Raw genomic sequence first — 16,722 nt, 5'->3', positions numbered from 1 at the left:
ATATCCCTCTCAGCTCTCACAAGCAGCTGTTAGAGATGTTTTCCCACAGGTGTCAATCCTTACCATTCTTCCTCCCGTGGCCTCGCTCTCTACAGACGTCGCTCAGCCATGCACTATCACCACATACCCCCATCGCCTGACTCAGACCGGGAGCCATCCTGCTTGTGACTTACTCCCCCCCCCATTTCTAGAGAGGAAATTCACCACGGCCATCTGCGCCCCCTGCCTGTGGACCACCTCGAACTTAAAAGGCTGGAGAGCTAGATATACTAATAGGTGATCCGCACGTTGGTATCCTTCATGCGATTGAGACACTGGAGTGGGGTGTGGTCCAAACGGAGGGTGAAAGCATGCCCCAACAGATAGTACCGGAGGGTTAGGATCACCCACTTGATGGCCAAACACTCTTTTTCTACTGTGCTGTACTTGGCCTCCCTCAGTGAGAGTTTGCAACTACTGTACAGCACGGGGTGCTCCTCCCCCTCTACCAGCTGGGACAATACCACTCCCACCCCCCTGTCTGATGCATCCGTCTGCAAGATGTAAGGGAGAGAGAAGTCAAGAGAGTGCAATAATGGCCCGCCGTAGCTTTCCAAAAGTGCAGCTTTCACCTGTGTGAACATCTGCTGACACGGCTCCGTCCACTGGACTGGATCTGGTGCCCCCTTTTTTGTAAGATCAGTCAGTGAGCTGGTGACGGTCAAATAGTTAGGTACAAACCTAAGATAATAGCCAGCCAGCCCCAGGAACTGTCTCACCTCTTTTTTGGTCTCCTCGGCAGGCTGCAATCGCTGCAGTTTTATAAATTTGGGGCTGCATCTGTCCATGACACAAGTGGAAGCCCAGATACTGTACTTCTATCTGTCCAATTGCACACTTCTTAGGGTTGCCGTGAGTTCTGCCCATCTCAACGACTTCAGGACAGCCTTCAGATGCTGCAGGTACTGCTGCCAGTCATTACTGTTAATAATTGTATCATCCAGATAGGCAGCGACGTGTGGTCTGAGGATTTTGTCCATGAGCCGCTGAAACGTAGCCGGGGCCCTGAACAAAACAAAAGGAAAAATGCTGTGGAAAATGCTGTTTTTTTTTTTTCATGGGACATGGGAGTTAAGGGGATCTGCCACTCTCACTTCATCAAATTGTGTCTAATAAAAGCGAGCTGTGCCTAACCAATCAAGCAGTTCATCAATCAGAGGCATTGGGTATGGATCAAATTTAGACACTGCATTGACTTTTCTATAATCCACACAGAACAATACCGAGCAGTCACTCTTCGGAACTAGCACCACCGGGCTGGCCCAGTCACTGTGGTATTCTTCTATTACCCCCATATTTAGTAATTCTTTCCGAACCCCTTTTTTTGTGTTTGGGTAATCGGTAGGGACGACTGCTTACAACTACCCCTAGGGTGGTTACGATATGGTGCTCTATCTATCAATCAATCAATTAATGTTTGTCTATAAAGCACATTTAAAAACAACCGATGTTGACCAAAGTGCTGTACAGTGAATAAAAGGAATAAATTAATAAAAAAAAAAAAAAAAAAACAATTCGTACGACCGGGAAGAGGTAATAACACGTCAGAGAATTCTCTTTGGCAACCTTCGTAACTTGTGACAGTGAGAGGTGGTCTCCGCAAGTCCTACCAGGTTACATGATCTGTGGCTTTTAGTTCACCTCCTGTCCGAGCTCCTCCACAGGGACCGCCTCTCTCCACGGTTTTTGGCAATTAAGGTGGTAAATCTGACATAGTCTGCCTCTATCCGTTGGTTTAACCTCATAGATTTCCCTGGCTCACCGTGTGATCTCAAATGGCCCTTACCACTTGGCGAGTAATTTAGAGCTCGATGTGGGGAGTAATACAAGGACTTTATCTCCCGATGCCAATTCCCATAGCCAAGTACCCCTATTATACAGCCAGCTGTGACGTTCTTGAGCCTGGAACAAATTCTCCTGTGTAAATTGCCCCAGTGTGTGGAGTTTTGCTCTCTGGTCAAGAACGTATTGAATTTAGTTTTTGCTGTTTGAAGGTCCCTTCAACTAATCTTCACGTAGGATGTCGTGCACACCGCGCGGTCGACACCCGTACAATAATTTGAATGGGGAGAACCCCATGGAGGCTTGCAGGTCCTCATGTACTGCAAATAATAAGGGCTTGAGCCACTTGTCCTAATTTTGAGCATCTTCATGCACAAATTTAAGAATCATATTCTATTGTGTCTGATTTAATCATTCTACCAAGTATCTGTTTGGGGGTGATAAATGTTGGTCTGAATCGATTTAATCCCCAATAAATTGTACAGTTCACGTAGTGTACTTGACATAAACATTGTACCCTGATCAGTGAGGATTTCTTTCTGAATCCCCACTCGGGAGATCTAAGGGTCTCGTCTCATGTCTACTCCAGAGGGAAATGCCCAGCAGGGAATCCTCTAAGGGCTGGGGAATCCAAGACTTCCCCCTCCCTTACGTCCTCCTGATGTGAAGCTGACGTAGACAGCACTGTCTCCAACTCCCAAGCCAGCAAGTCACACACCACACAATTTTTTGCAGGACCCACCTACTCACATTCCCCTTAAGTTAGTAAATGCCGGCCAATTCGTTCCCAAGATTAGTAGATGGGTGATGTGGGAATTAACCACAGCCTCGACACTATGATTTTGTGACTGTCACTACAGGGTAATATTGGATATTCCCATGCAGACACCTTACATTCACCCACCGGCTTGTTTCCAAAGCCTCGTACTGAACCAAGCTTTGGTGAATGGAGGGTTGATTACAACCTGAATCCACCATGGCTTGATATGTACACCCCTTAATACTCACAGGCATCCATTATGCTCCTGCTCGATCGGGGGCAGCCTGTGGTGCCACGGGGAACTGAACTAATGTCTCCACCTCCATCGTGGGGCATCGTCCAGGAAATGCTGGGTTCCCCTCAGCTCCAGCAGACCAGCCCAGACTTCACTCCCACACCCATGGCAGCGGATTCACCAGCCTGTGAGGGAGAGCAGAGAGGGTTAGGGAACAGCCCACGGGACCGGGCAAATGGTTTTGGGGTAGGAATTCCCCATTTCCGGGGAACAGGGACAGGATGAAGGGAAGGAGATGGATGAGAGAGAGCGAGCGAGAGAGAGAGAGAGAGAAGGGGGCTCGCCGGCCCCCGAATACTCCGCCATATGGTCCTTAGCCAGCTGGTCTGCCCCATTCAACGATGCCGGTCGGTGGCACTGGACCCACTCCACTGTCCCTTTCGGTAGCCAGGTGATGAACTGTTCCAGTACCACCAAATCGAGTACCTCTTCGGCACTGTGATCTTCAGCCAGCAACCACCGTGCCAAGCAAATTCGAACAGTGTTCGAGCGAAGTGTTGGCGTTACTGCTCTGGGCTTCGGCTGACCCATTGCTGGATGGCTTTCTTCAGATATTCGTACACCAGGAGGTTGGACGCAGGTAGTTTGTGGGCCTTGAGTTGGGCTTCCCAGGACTTCTCCGGACAACAGCGGCACGAAAACAGTTTTTACCATACGTTCTACGTCCTTGTGCGTAGGTGGCGATATACAATATGTGAATCACCAACAACAAAATAAGAAGAACGTAAAAGTGAAAGTGGAGAGTGATAGTAAAAATGGACTTAAATATTGATCATATCGCTTCAGGAGATATGGATTTAACCACTGGAGTCTTATGTAATACGTTTACGCTGTATTTATTTGCATTTTGGAGCTTCAAAATGTTGGCACGTATTCACTTGCATTGTATGGACCTACAGAGCTGAAATATTCTTCAAAAATCCTTGTGTTCAGCAGAAGAAAAAAAGTCATACAAATCTGGGATGGCATGAGGCTCAATAATGAGAGAATTTTCCTTTTTGGGTGAACTAATCCTTTTAATAGTATTTTAATTTTGAACACGGTTTCTTCCTCTCATGGTTTATAAACCATAATCGTCTGCAGTATTAGTGAGCTAGCAAGCAGAAATAATCAGCCAGGTCAAAATGTATATAAAGCACACAATTAAACTACAACAATTGTTCACCTGAAATAACAGTAGAAAACTGAACAAATGGTATAAAATAACAGTATATTTAAACAGTGAAAATATTCAAACACAAGCTGCGAATGTAAAGAGTTAATTAATGTGTATCAATTTGTATGATTTGTAATGATTCACTGGTTGACCTGGGAAGGGGTCTACCTCTATATATTTGCTGCTTAAATATGGGACATCATGGCTATAATGAGACAGATGAGAAAGCTGGCAGCCTTACTACTATATAGTTTACGATTTTTTTTTTTTTTTTTTTTGTGCTCCACATTCTTCTAACATATTTAAATAATTTTATCTCAGATCGATATTGTTTGAGAAATGATGCATTCCCTTGGTAAGTAAACAGATAATAAGCATGAGTCGGTCCTCTTTGGAGTCATGACCATGGTTTAATTTGTGATAAAAATGGCTGACTATACAATTCCTTACAAACAGACACAGGCAGATGAAACATTAGAATTGCACTTGTTACTCACCGGTATTACTGTTGTGTCCAATATTGTTGCCACTGTTACATTTATCTATGCAAGTTTCTTTGCAAAGCCTGAATCCTTGGTTCGAAGAAGAATGAATTTCATACATGAATCCAAATAATCCAAACATTTATTCCCATTTCCCACATTTATGCATTCAGGAACTTCGTTTGAATTTGCCAATTATTCCTAACATTGGGATCCTTCAGAACGCTATATATATTTTTTTTTTCGAAAACCAGGAACACAACATTTGTGGACTCCTGTCATCTCACCGCGTGATGATTACATATGTTGTGGAGGCAGGGACTATGCAAATGACTCTCATCTTTTACAAATCATGTAGCCATTTTCAAAACGAGTAGTTATTTTTTTTCAGGGTGAAAACAATCAATTATATTTTTGGACTGTAGAGGAAGCTTTGAGTTCTTAAATGTACAGTATGTATACAGTACAGTGACCTCCTATATGTCAAAATATCAAGGAAAATTGGATTCCTCATTTCATGACCTCTTTAATGTAATTTTATGTTTAGTTTGGTTATTTTCTTCTTTTAGATGTAACATCCAAGCACCGGCAGCAGTGATTGTCATCCAAATCGTGCAGCCCTGTAATTTTCTTAAAAAAAAAAAAAAGAAATTCTCAAATGACAGGATAATTGAGATTGATAATAGTGATTAACATTTTTTGAAAAAAGTTATTGTGATTATTATTTTAACCATTATAGTGCAGCCCTAATAAATGTGCATATATTATAAGAATATTTTCAAAAATAGACTGGGCTCAAGAACTTAATCTATTTAGATTTACGTAGCAATATAATTCTTGGGGGTGTGTAAACTCATTAGCATTTGCACATCCACTACTGGTGTTTGCCAATTGATTAGCGTTACCAACGCAGCAGCAGCGACTCTGGAAAAATTTACCCTTCGCTGAGCTTTGTTGCGGTCGCTCGCTTTGACAAGCTCTGCAGAACTCCCCATTGGAATGAATGGGAGATTGCCATGAAGGATGCTGTTTTTGGCTAAATATTCCATTAATGAAATCAGATTTTAATGTGGGATGGTATGAAGAGTGGCATTGTAATGCATATTTATCTTTGCAAGTTTTTTGTAAGATAAATTGTTACTTTACACAGTAATTTGATTAAAACTGTGGAGACTGTGAATCAAAATCAAGGCAAACGATTATTCCAAACCATTAAACGATTATTAGTCACTTGAAAAGAGAAAGAACTTCATTTAATGGCGATTAAACGTCTTAAAACATTAGCATAAGTGAACAGAACTGTTTATAACCTCTCAACACTCATTTTGATGCTCTGAACTCTTTACTTACTATCAATTTTACTATGACTTGAATCAATACATAAATTATTTAACGTTCAATTATTAGCTTTAATTTACCTTGGAGCAAATGTAGTTTCATTGCAGATGTTAAACAGTATGTTCATTTGAGAACGAGGGCTGGCACAGTTTAATCCATAACATGCTCTTCTCCGTTTTTTTTTACCCAGAGAGGATACAAGTTACCCAGAGAGGATACAAGCAGAACACTGCTTGTATCCTCTCTGGGTAACTTGTGTCACTATTACAAATGACCCAGCAACAACGAGTTTTATATATTTTTATTTTTATTATTTTGATAAAATCCTCCTTAAAAGTACTCAAACACACTAATTTCATAGGCTGTCATTGGAAAAATAGCAAACTTGTATCAGAGTAATGGCAGTAGGGCAACAGTTGCTAAGGCAGAATTGTTCAGAAGTGCTTTTAAGGCAAGGTTTAGCAAAGGGTCAGTTACAAAAATCGAATATCTCATTTGTCAGTCAATCAGACTGCTCAACGTAAAGAAATGTATAAAATAAAACATTCAGATTGTAGGACCTGTTGTGAATAGCGCCATAGAAATCCATTGTTCCTGTTCAAAAGAATATTCGCAATGAACATTTGCACTGAAAATTTCATTCCTTTAATTTAAACCATTATTTCTCAACTGCTTTGCAAAAGTTTGGCTTCTAAAGATTCACAGTCTTGTTTTTCCATCATTAAACAGATCAAATTTAAGTCCCCAAACTAATTCAGGATAAGCATGATTGTCCATGGTGAATTTTCTACTCCATTCACTCTCTAATTTCAATGCAATTACCTTGCAGCAAGCCAGGCGCGAGACTTGTTATCCAAAATGCTGGTAATAGATGCGTCGAAACGAATCTCAGTGGATGAGGCCCTCCAGCACCCCTACATCAACGTGTGGTACGATCCATCAGAAGTGGAAGCAGTAAGTGGTTCTGTTTTAATTATTTCTGCCCCAGCGGCAGAGTGTCGTTGACATCAAAACCCAGATGGGAGCTCACTCTGCATGACATTTTGTGAACTCTCTGGAGAGCAGGACTAATGGAGTGCATGATGTCTTGTTTTCCTTCCTTTTATGATGAATCTGATTGACATTTATGTGCTTGGTTCCAGCCTCCACCGGCGATCACGGATAAACAGCTTGATGAGAGAGAACACACAGTGGATGAGTGGAAAGGTGCATTTGATTAAATCATTGACTGTTATTATATGTTTTTGTTGATCATAATGTTTATGTCTCTGTCTGGTGGCCGCTTTACCATCTCAGGTTTGCATATTTTTCATTCATTCTAGGGTTCGTCGTCAATGAATCCTTTCATATACATTACTGTGAAAAAGTCTTGGGCACATATGATTTTTCAAAAAAACATTTGTCTTTACATGGTTATTTTTATCTTCTGCTTTAGTGTGTTAATAGAAAATATAGGTTTTAGATTCCAACCATTTCTTTTTCGAATAGAATAGAATAGAAGAACAGGGAGCCCTGCAGCAGTTGGCATGGGCACCCACAGAGATCCCCACTGAACATCGAGTCAGTCTGGGATTACATGAAGAGACAGAAGCAATTGAGACCACCTAAACACATAGAAGAACTGTGGCGAATTCTCCAAGATGGTTGAAACATCCTATCTTCCAAAAACCAAGAAAAACTGTGTCCAGGTGTACCTAGGAGAAATTGTGCTGTTTTGATGGTCACACAAAATATTAATGTAGCTTTTTTATGTTTACTGCACTTTGTTCGACGTTAATTGATCAATCAAAAATATTTATGGCATTACTTTTTTAAATATTTTCACTATACAAAATTTTTCACAAGTGCCTAAAACTTTTGCATAGTAGTGTGTGTGTGTGTGTGTGTGTGTGTGTGTGTGTGTGTGTGTGTGTGTGTGTGTGTGTGTGTGTGTGTGTGTGTGTGTGATATATATATATATATATATATATTGCAAAATAACTATAGTTCCAAAAAGCAACTATTCCCATTTGAGCATTATACAGGTTAAACAGTTTAGAGCAGTGTTTCTCAAACTTTTTACATGGTTTACAAACAGAAGTGGCTTGTTGGTCACATTTTATGAGAGACATGAACATAATATGAAATACTGTTTCATACTATTTTTAAGCAGAAGCTCCTGGAACAAAAGCCCAAATACAGCATGATATGATGCATACTGTAGATACTAAAGTAAACATAATGGAGTGCAAGTTGCATATTGAGCAGCTGAAGGGAAGTTGGATGGCTGCTCCCAGGTCCTAGTGCCTGCCCCATACAACCTCTGTCAGTGTGACATACTCAGATGCGACTTATTTGTGGTGAGGTTTTTCTCTCAACAACGCGATTTTTAAATATTTTTAAAACAATTCTACATCCCCTCTGCAATTACGCAAAGGACCACTTGGGTTCCACGGTCCCCTGGTTGAGAAACTCTGGTTTAGAGATTCTTGATATATCGGTTTTACCAATTAACCGGTTCCAATAGTTGCTCTTTTGAACTATCGGTTAGTGGCAGAAATGTATGCCGATAGTTGCCGATATCGGGTGATCTAAATGTCATTCTCATATGCAGCAGACCTAAATAAGCTGTTTGAAGTTCTTGCTAGCTGAGCACATGGCCCTGTGAGGGTGAACATTTGTGCCTCTTTAAGAATGGGCGATCTGTGGAAGTGTTTAATAGTCTGTGCTCAACTATATTAATTTCCTGACGTGAACTCTTGGTGCCATCTCATGCTTTTCTGTGTCTCTTCCCTGATCAGAGCTCATATATAAGGAAGTGCTGGACTTGGAGGAGCGGACAAAAAATGGGATGATCCGAGGACAGCCGGCCTCACTAGGTTAGTTTCCTCTTTATGTAACGAACAATCCAGTAGGCTTTTCACACTAGGGTTATTAAAATTTAGATTTTTTAAATAAGTTATTTCATTATGGGGCTTTTCCACTGAGCGGTACAGCTCAACTCGACTCGGCTTGCTTTTTGGGGGTTTTCCACTGTGGATAGTACCTGGTATTTGCTACTTTTTTTTAGTACCACCTCGGTCGAGGTTCCAGGCGAGCCGAGCCGATACTAAATGTGACGTCAAACTCCTGCAGATCACTGATTGGTCAGGGAGAATCGTCACAACCAGCGTCACTGGATTTCCGACACGCGACATCAACCTGTTAGTTTTAAAGTTAGCAACAGCGTTAACAGTATAATATGTTCACTCAACTTTCGAATTGTGAAAAAAGAAATGGCTGTACTCAAAACCACGCCATGGTCAATAAACGAGGTGCAGACGGTCCACTCGTTAGCGATGAGCAAAACAAAAAAAGTCTCTCAGGACCTTTATCAGCTGTTGGCCGCACACGGCTACCACCGGACCTACCAACAGTGTAGGAAAAGCTAAAATAAATAAATAAAAGTGACTACAGAACCATCAAGGAAAAGTGGAAGTGGTTCGACCAAATGGACACTATCTAAACCGGAGAGCAATGGGAGTGAGAGTGCCCGAGACTGGCGTTGATCCACGACGGTTTTGTTATGTTAACTCTATACTCTGCTTGAAAGCTTCACTTTATTTAGTTGACAAACTTCTGGAAAGTTTGCTTCTAAAAAAAACAGCCCAATTTAACTGTTACACTTTTGTAAATTCACCATGCAACAACAGCTTTATGCAGCACAATGAGCTAGTAGCTAACAGCTAGTGGTCGTGTTATTGTTTTGGTCAGTTTGTGTCATATTTAAGATGATGTCATGGCAGTAGAGGCGGCACAACTATGACGATCAGCCTATAATCCCACCCACGTTGATGTGGCACTTAACTGCAGTGGAAATGCAAGCTCAGAAAAGTAAAGCGAGTCGAGTTGATGAGAGTTGAACCATAATGTGCAGTGGAAAAGTGCCATTAGTTAGTTCAATTTCGTTTTCAGGTTTCCTATTAGTTGTTGTTTAATTATTGTCTCTTAATGTTTCTAGTTTCAGCTCTTAGATATGACATCCAACCTTTGTAATAGGTGCCATATTTGCTTTGAGAGCTACATTATGATATGCATGACTTTTGAGAAGTGTTTCATAAACTAAACATTGCTTGCCTAATTGCATATTAATGCGCTTTGTACAGTCACAGAATCATTTATGCACTGTATTTAAAAATAAGATAACTTTAGTCATCAAGAGACAGAATTATGTACAGTGCTGTGAAAAATTATTTGCTCCCTTCCTGATTTCTTCAGTTTTTTTGTGTATTTTTCATTCTAAGTTGTTTTAGATCTTCAAAGAGATATAACATAAAACTAAGGCAACCTGAGTAAATACAAAATACAGTTTTCAAATATATATATATATTATTGAAGCAAAAAAGTTATCCAAAACCTGTCACCCATGTGAAAAAACGAACTGCCCCGTTTAACTTAATACAACCTTTAGCAGCAACAACTACAACCAAATGCTTCTGATAACTGGAAATCAGTCTTTCACAATGCTATGGTGTAATTTTGGCCCACTCTTCTTTGCAGAACTGCTTTAGTTCATTCAGGTTGCAGGATTTTCAAGCCCGTTTAAGGTCCTGCCACAGCATCTCAATCGGGTTCAAGTCAGGACTTTGACCAGGCCACTCCAAAACATTAATTTAGCTTCTTTTGAGCCATTCAGAGGTGGACTTACTCCTATGCTTTCGATCACTGTCTTGCTGAATTATCCAGTTGCGCTTGAGCTTCAACTCACAGACTGATGACCGGACATTCTCCTTTAGGATTCTGGCAGAGTGCAGAAGGATCATCAATGTTTATTTGGCATGATTCAGATGAGCCTTAATGTTCTTCTGGGTTTGCAGTGGTTTTTGTCTCGCTACATTTCCATGGTTGGCATTTTTGGCCAGTGTCTTTCTGATAGTGGAGTCATGAACAGGGACATTTATTGATTTTGTCCTTAGCCTTTTGTGACTTCCTGTATGAGTCATCGCTGTGCCCTTGGAGGAATTTTGGAAGGTCGGACACTTCTGTGAATGTTCACTACTGTGCCAAGTTTTCTCCCAGGCTGATGTATTTCTGTCACCTTTTTCCTCATAATTTCTGGAATTTCTTTTGACTTTGACATAGTGTGCTACAGTATGTAAGACCTTTTAGCCAACTTCATGCTGCTGAAAAGTTCGATTTAGGTGTTGATGTGATTAATCAGGGCTGGCAGTAATCAGGTCATGTCCAGCTGAACCCCATTATGAATGCAGTTTCATAGATTTGGGGAATTAATAAGGGGGGCAAATACTTTTTCACACATGCCCAGTTTTTATTGGGTAACTTTTTTTGCTTCAAAAAAACCATTATCATTTAAAAACTGAATTTTGTGTTTACCCACATTGCCTTTATTTTATGTTAGATTTTGTTAGAATGTTTTAAACAGTTTAGTATGAGAGATACACAAAAACAAAGAAATCAAGATGGGGGCAAACACTTTTTCAGAGCACTGTATACAATTATTTCCACAGACAGACAAGTGTTAAAACCGCTCCGGTGCTTGTTTCACGCTGTACTTGTCCAAATCAATGTTATTAACTTGTGCAAATAAGAACAATACAGTGTGAAACCTTGTAACCTGATAAACCAGGATAAATGACTAACCCCAGGAATTATGGAACATGTTGACTCAGGATAAAATTAACCAAGAGTAAAAATGGCAATTTCAAGTATAATAGCTCAAGTATTTCCACCTTCACACTGCTTTTAGCAGAACCTGGCAGATTGAAGTCTGATCTGTTTCTCATAGCACAGGTTCAGCAGTGAGCAATGACTCCCAGGAGCCCTCGACGTCATCCTCCTCCATAAATGACGTCTCGTCTATGTCCACCGACCACACCTTGGCCTCGGATACACACAGTAGTCAGGAGACCTCTAAGGGAGCACTGGGCTGCTTCAGATGACTATTCTCATTCCTCCAGTCCCTGCTACCACCTGTTTTAACTGGCACAGCATACACGTCAGTTTGGAAACATGTCCTCCTTTCTTTTTAAACTGTTAAGTTCTTTTGAATTGACAAAAATAAGAGCAGAGGTAAGAGTTTTTGACGGCACCTTAAAAGCTTTTACACCAAACCAGCATTACTCTGATTACTTTAATGGTATTCTTTTTGTACTTTGATTTGACATCAGATTAAAGCTACTACTACGTCATCTTGCCATTTGGATGTGGAAGGGTTTGAGTTTATTTGTAAAGATAAATGGTATTTTGGGGATGTTTGATTTTTCAGGTTTGCAGAGAGCCATTTTAATCACTAATTAGTGGAGGTTCGTGATGTGACACATCCATCTTCTGACTAAATGTCGGCAATGAGTATTCCCACACTGTTACTACTGTTTTGGAGTCAGTGGTGTCATAAAATGCATCGGATCGCAGTTTGTTCAACTGCAGATTTAGCGACACTTTGTTTTGGTCTAAGAAGCAAAGATTGTTTAAAAATGAACTTTTACCTAATAGCATTTAGTTCGTTATTTGAAAAACAGTCGTTTATTTGGTTGTCTTAAAATACAATTAAAAAAGTGCTTTTATTGTCTTTAAGTTACTCTTTTCTTTTATTTCTAATTTTAGTACACAAGATATGCTTCACCTAGTCTGTAAATATTTCATCCTAAAACAACGAAAACAGTAACTTCCTTCAGTGTGTAGCCCAGTACAGGAATACAAGGCAAAATGTTCTTCTTCTAAAGCTCTTGTTTTGAACAGTTCAGTATATGATATGAAACTGAAATTGGGTATTTGGCTTGTAGCAATATGTGAAACACCCAAGGCTTATGAATTTACAGTACTCATGTTTGATTTACAACTAGGAGACCTGTATCTATGTGATATCATGTTATGAGAAACAAAAAACTGCTCCCAAAGGTGATCTGATGAATGCAATTTAGGATATAGTGATCATGGTAAATGGATGAAGACATAGTCTGCAGGTTCCCAATGGATCCCCAAGGAACCACTTCTTTTTAATAGACTGTAGTGGTTTATGAACAGCTGTGTAATGCCCATAAAAAGATGGGCCTCAATTTTCCACTCTAATTTTTGGGAAAATATCACATATTTCAAATGTTATGCATTGTACAAATTTAATGTTCAGAATGTAATTATACGTTTACAATAATTAATGTAATGTAAACTATCCTCCTACTGTACACTTTATGAAAAAATACAACAAAATCCTTTTGAACTGAAATTCATGCTAAATTTAGAAAATGTCGATATTCAACATTGGCTTAATACCTAGGGATTTTGATTTTGTGTATAAAATGGATTAAGTGCCTGAGTCCAGCATTCATTCCTGAATTCGAAAGATGGAGAAATTTTGGTGAGGTTTATCAAAGTAATACTGTTCATATCATGTGGTGTCTATTTTTCTATTGTATTGGTATGCCGTAGATTGAAAGGGTAAAACATACTGAGAAGATAAAGATGACTTTATCATGACACATATGATCTGTTCATTTGTAAAGGGAATTTTCTTCAAACGAGGTCTTTCATCAAAGTAATAGGAAACTGGAAATTGGTTCTTTTTGGTGTGTTTGAATATGGTTTGCAGTTTTATTTTGTTGACGGAAATATGTAAGATATTGCATCAAATGCTGTAGGTGTCTGGGGACTACTTTTCCCATGAGGCAATGTAATGGAATGTAAATGCGTATGTGGTGATAGCTGGGGATGTAGGAAAAGGTTATCGTTTGCATAATAATTGGCCTACATATTCTGAATTTTATTTGACAAATTATGATTATAATTTTTATTCTTTCATTTTAAGTGCTCTTATTTGTCTTTGTTCTCTTTTGGGAAGTTAATTAATTTTAACATAGGTTTTGTTTTTTGTCGCATTTGATTTTATCTCATCTCTCAAACATTTTAAAATTCAGATCAAAGTAGGCTTTGATGAACTACCTCACTCTAAATTTCTACATTTTTATAATTTTGTTTTGGCAACATAGCTGCCCGTAAGATGTTAATACAGATTTCATTATTTATTTATTTCGGAAGTGAACTATTGTCAATAGTAGGTAACGTATAGTTTTGTACATTATGTATACTTCGAGAAGTAAAAGAACTGAAATGTAAATTTGATCTTTTCATTTAATTTTCTTTGTATTCATTTTTTACAGTTCATGTGCAATACCCACTGCTGTCATGCTAGTTGTAAATTGATAGATCTAGACATGTTAGTTTGATGCACCCAGAGGTCGAGATGTTTGGTACTTTGGTCTTTTAAATCTGGATTGTATTTCTTATGTTTGGTTGATTATCATAGGCATGATGTTACAAACCTGTCTTACCAAAAACTGAAAATCTATGGCTGACATTTGTGTTAGGAAGGTGTTATGAATGGCTATTAGATTTATTATTATTTTTTTCTCGACTTGGAAAGGCCAATTCAAAAGCATCTGTAAAATATCTTGAATTACCAACTTGTTAATATTTGTTGCTGGTATGTAATATTTGCTAGCAAAGCCAGCCCTACATATAGTTGTAAGTATTTTCTAGCTCTGTGTGCACCCTGAACAGCATACAGATTATGAGAAGTGCACTACTACAGAGAATGCACTGGGATATTATGATACCAACATGAACATGTACTGCAAATAAACACTTCAGTTTGAATCAGAACCTTTTTCCCAGCTGTCTCATGGCGATTCAATCTATTTTCCCAAATGGGAGCTGTGTTAATTAGAGATAACAAAACAGTACCACAGAATTCTCAAATTCAGCATTACAAAAAGTACAGAGTTTTCCATTTAATGTAGGTATTTGAATAATTACATAGCACCACAGTGACACTTGATAACATTTCAGCACAACACCGAAGACTATTTGTCATGTATGACCACGGTATAATAGTCTAATAATGATGATGATGATGTATAACATCTTCACACATTCTAAACAGACATTGAAGTCTTTTGTAAAAGCAGTTGATCTAGAAACAAATCTAAAATGCAAATGGATTGATAAGTGAAACTTGAGCAGCGAAAGATTCTTTGCTAGAGGGCACAATAGTGATGTCAAGTTTCTGGGTCTCTTTCTTTTAAGGTTGAACCTGAAACCTTTGTATTTGCAGCCTGGTAAGTTAACCATTAGGCTAATACCCATCATGCTAGTGTAGTGCCAACTACTAGTACGCAATCAGAAAATTGTTGATCACAGAATTAGCTGAGCATACAACGTCTTTAACAGTATTCAAGCATTTGAACATCCACAAAGCATTCCTAGATTTCTTTACACTTAAATTAAATCAAATTAGACCAGTCACATTTCTAACTTTAATTTTGCTTTATGAAAATGGCACTATCACTATTGACAATCTTAAAATACCACCCAAAATGCAAGAAAATTTATTCAATGCGAATATCTAGAGCTATTTTAGTGACATTAGCAACATTATGTTTTCCAAAATGAGATCTCAACAAAGGCACTGTCCCACTTTCCATATAATTTACATGTTTTTCTGAGGCAGTGGTCTGCTTAATGTGCCAAAGCCAACAGAACTGGCTGTTGTTTTTAAATGGGCCTTGATCATGCAAAAAGTGCATGATTCCACTTGAACAAATGTCTTTACTAAATTCAGATGTTCCATTATGTTTCTTTGCCATCTGAAAACTCCAGAAAACGCTTTAAAACAACAGATGGTCAAGGGTTATAAGAAATGCTACATTGCTGGAAAGGGGGGATGGCTTTGCTTTATGTCCTTGGTAGTTTTTTCAAATATTACTGTGAAAGTGGCTGACAATAAAACGATAGTTCACTTAAAATGGAAAATTCCGTCATCATTTACTTCCATGTAACATAAAATTAGGCAGAATATTAAGACCCCCACACACTCAAGGCCAAGTGCTTTTTCGTCCTTTGCTCAGAGCCAAAAATAAGTTTGATACAGCTGAGCAACAACATACTGTTTGCGAACGTTAAAAAACGACACATCATTGGGGGAGGCGTTTAGAAATGCATTTAAATATGAGGACGCTCAAGTTGTTCCAAACGTGTAAAAATCAACTAATAGGACATTAAAATGTGCTATCAATGACTTCATGCCTCATTCTATGAGTAGATGATTACACTCTGTTATTGTAATTTGTGATGACAAGGATACTACTGTAAAGATGGGATTATAAAAGTGTGTTTATGGGTAGAATACAGACAAAAGAATGAAAATATGCATATCTTACTTTGGGCAGATGTGTGAATGGAGACAGAGCAACTTACATTTTTAAAACAGTGAGCATAACATTAAGTTTGGTGGTGAAGGTAGAATATTCAGGCTTTTGAGCATGCTCAGTTTGATCACTGACCTTCCAACAACCGCCCTCCCCCCACACATCAGATGTTATATTTTATATTATTTTATATTGTCATTACCATAATAGCTAACAAAATATTTTTTGGACTATAACAGCATATGATGGTCCATTTAGGTCACCTCTGTGAAATGGAAGTTTACATTTTACTGTTGTAAGTCTATAAAGTCCGACTCTACCATGGAAAATCAGGAAATATGTCAATGGAAAGGTCTTGAAAACTCATGGGTCAAAATCTGTTGTTGTTGCATCTGCTACTGAACATGCCCACTGGAGAAGCATTGTGGCTGAAGACACTACCCACAATGCCCTATGCTTGAATTTATTTAAGTCTGTTTGGTCAAAGTGTGATCACTTATGAGGACATATAAATCATTTGTAAATAATCTATTTTGAATTCATAGATTTTTTTTTGCACTTTATGTGTTTTTAATTATGTTAATTAGTTTGAAGTTGCCATCATGGTGATTAGTGTTTGCTTTGATGAAGATTCTTCATTTATAGACTTATCTTCTCAAAGTTTGAATTACTTGCAATCTACACCACCTTTT

General features: G+C 38.8%; 1 protein-coding gene across 3 annotated transcripts in view; it reads left to right on the top strand.

Moving 5' to 3' along the window:
* The window catches only part of LOC127633911 (mitogen-activated protein kinase 8-like), a 30,859-nt gene extending 14,308 nt beyond the window's left edge, over positions 1-16,551 (top strand). For 2 of the 3 annotated variants that reach the window (XM_052113289.1, XM_052113287.1), the window contains exons 9-12: positions 6,682-6,806; positions 6,995-7,058; positions 8,633-8,710; positions 11,622-16,551. In XM_052113289.1, the coding sequence (XP_051969249.1) occupies positions 6,682-6,806; positions 6,995-7,058; positions 8,633-8,710; positions 11,622-11,770 (416 nt within the window). In that variant the 3' untranslated portion in view covers positions 11,771-16,551. Of the gene's footprint in view, positions 1-6,681; positions 6,807-6,994; positions 7,059-8,632; positions 8,711-11,616 lie in introns of all 3 variants that reach the window. The other variant, XM_052113288.1, reaches the window with a different exon arrangement.
* Positions 16,552-16,722: the final 171 nt, after the last annotated feature.

This window comes from Xyrauchen texanus, chromosome 40 (assembly GCF_025860055.1).
Source record: "Xyrauchen texanus isolate HMW12.3.18 chromosome 40, RBS_HiC_50CHRs, whole genome shotgun sequence".
Classification (NCBI taxonomy): Eukaryota; Metazoa; Chordata; class Actinopteri; order Cypriniformes; family Catostomidae; genus Xyrauchen; species Xyrauchen texanus.
Note: the sequence above shows the minus strand (reverse complement) of the source record. Positions and strands in the feature narration are given on the sequence as shown.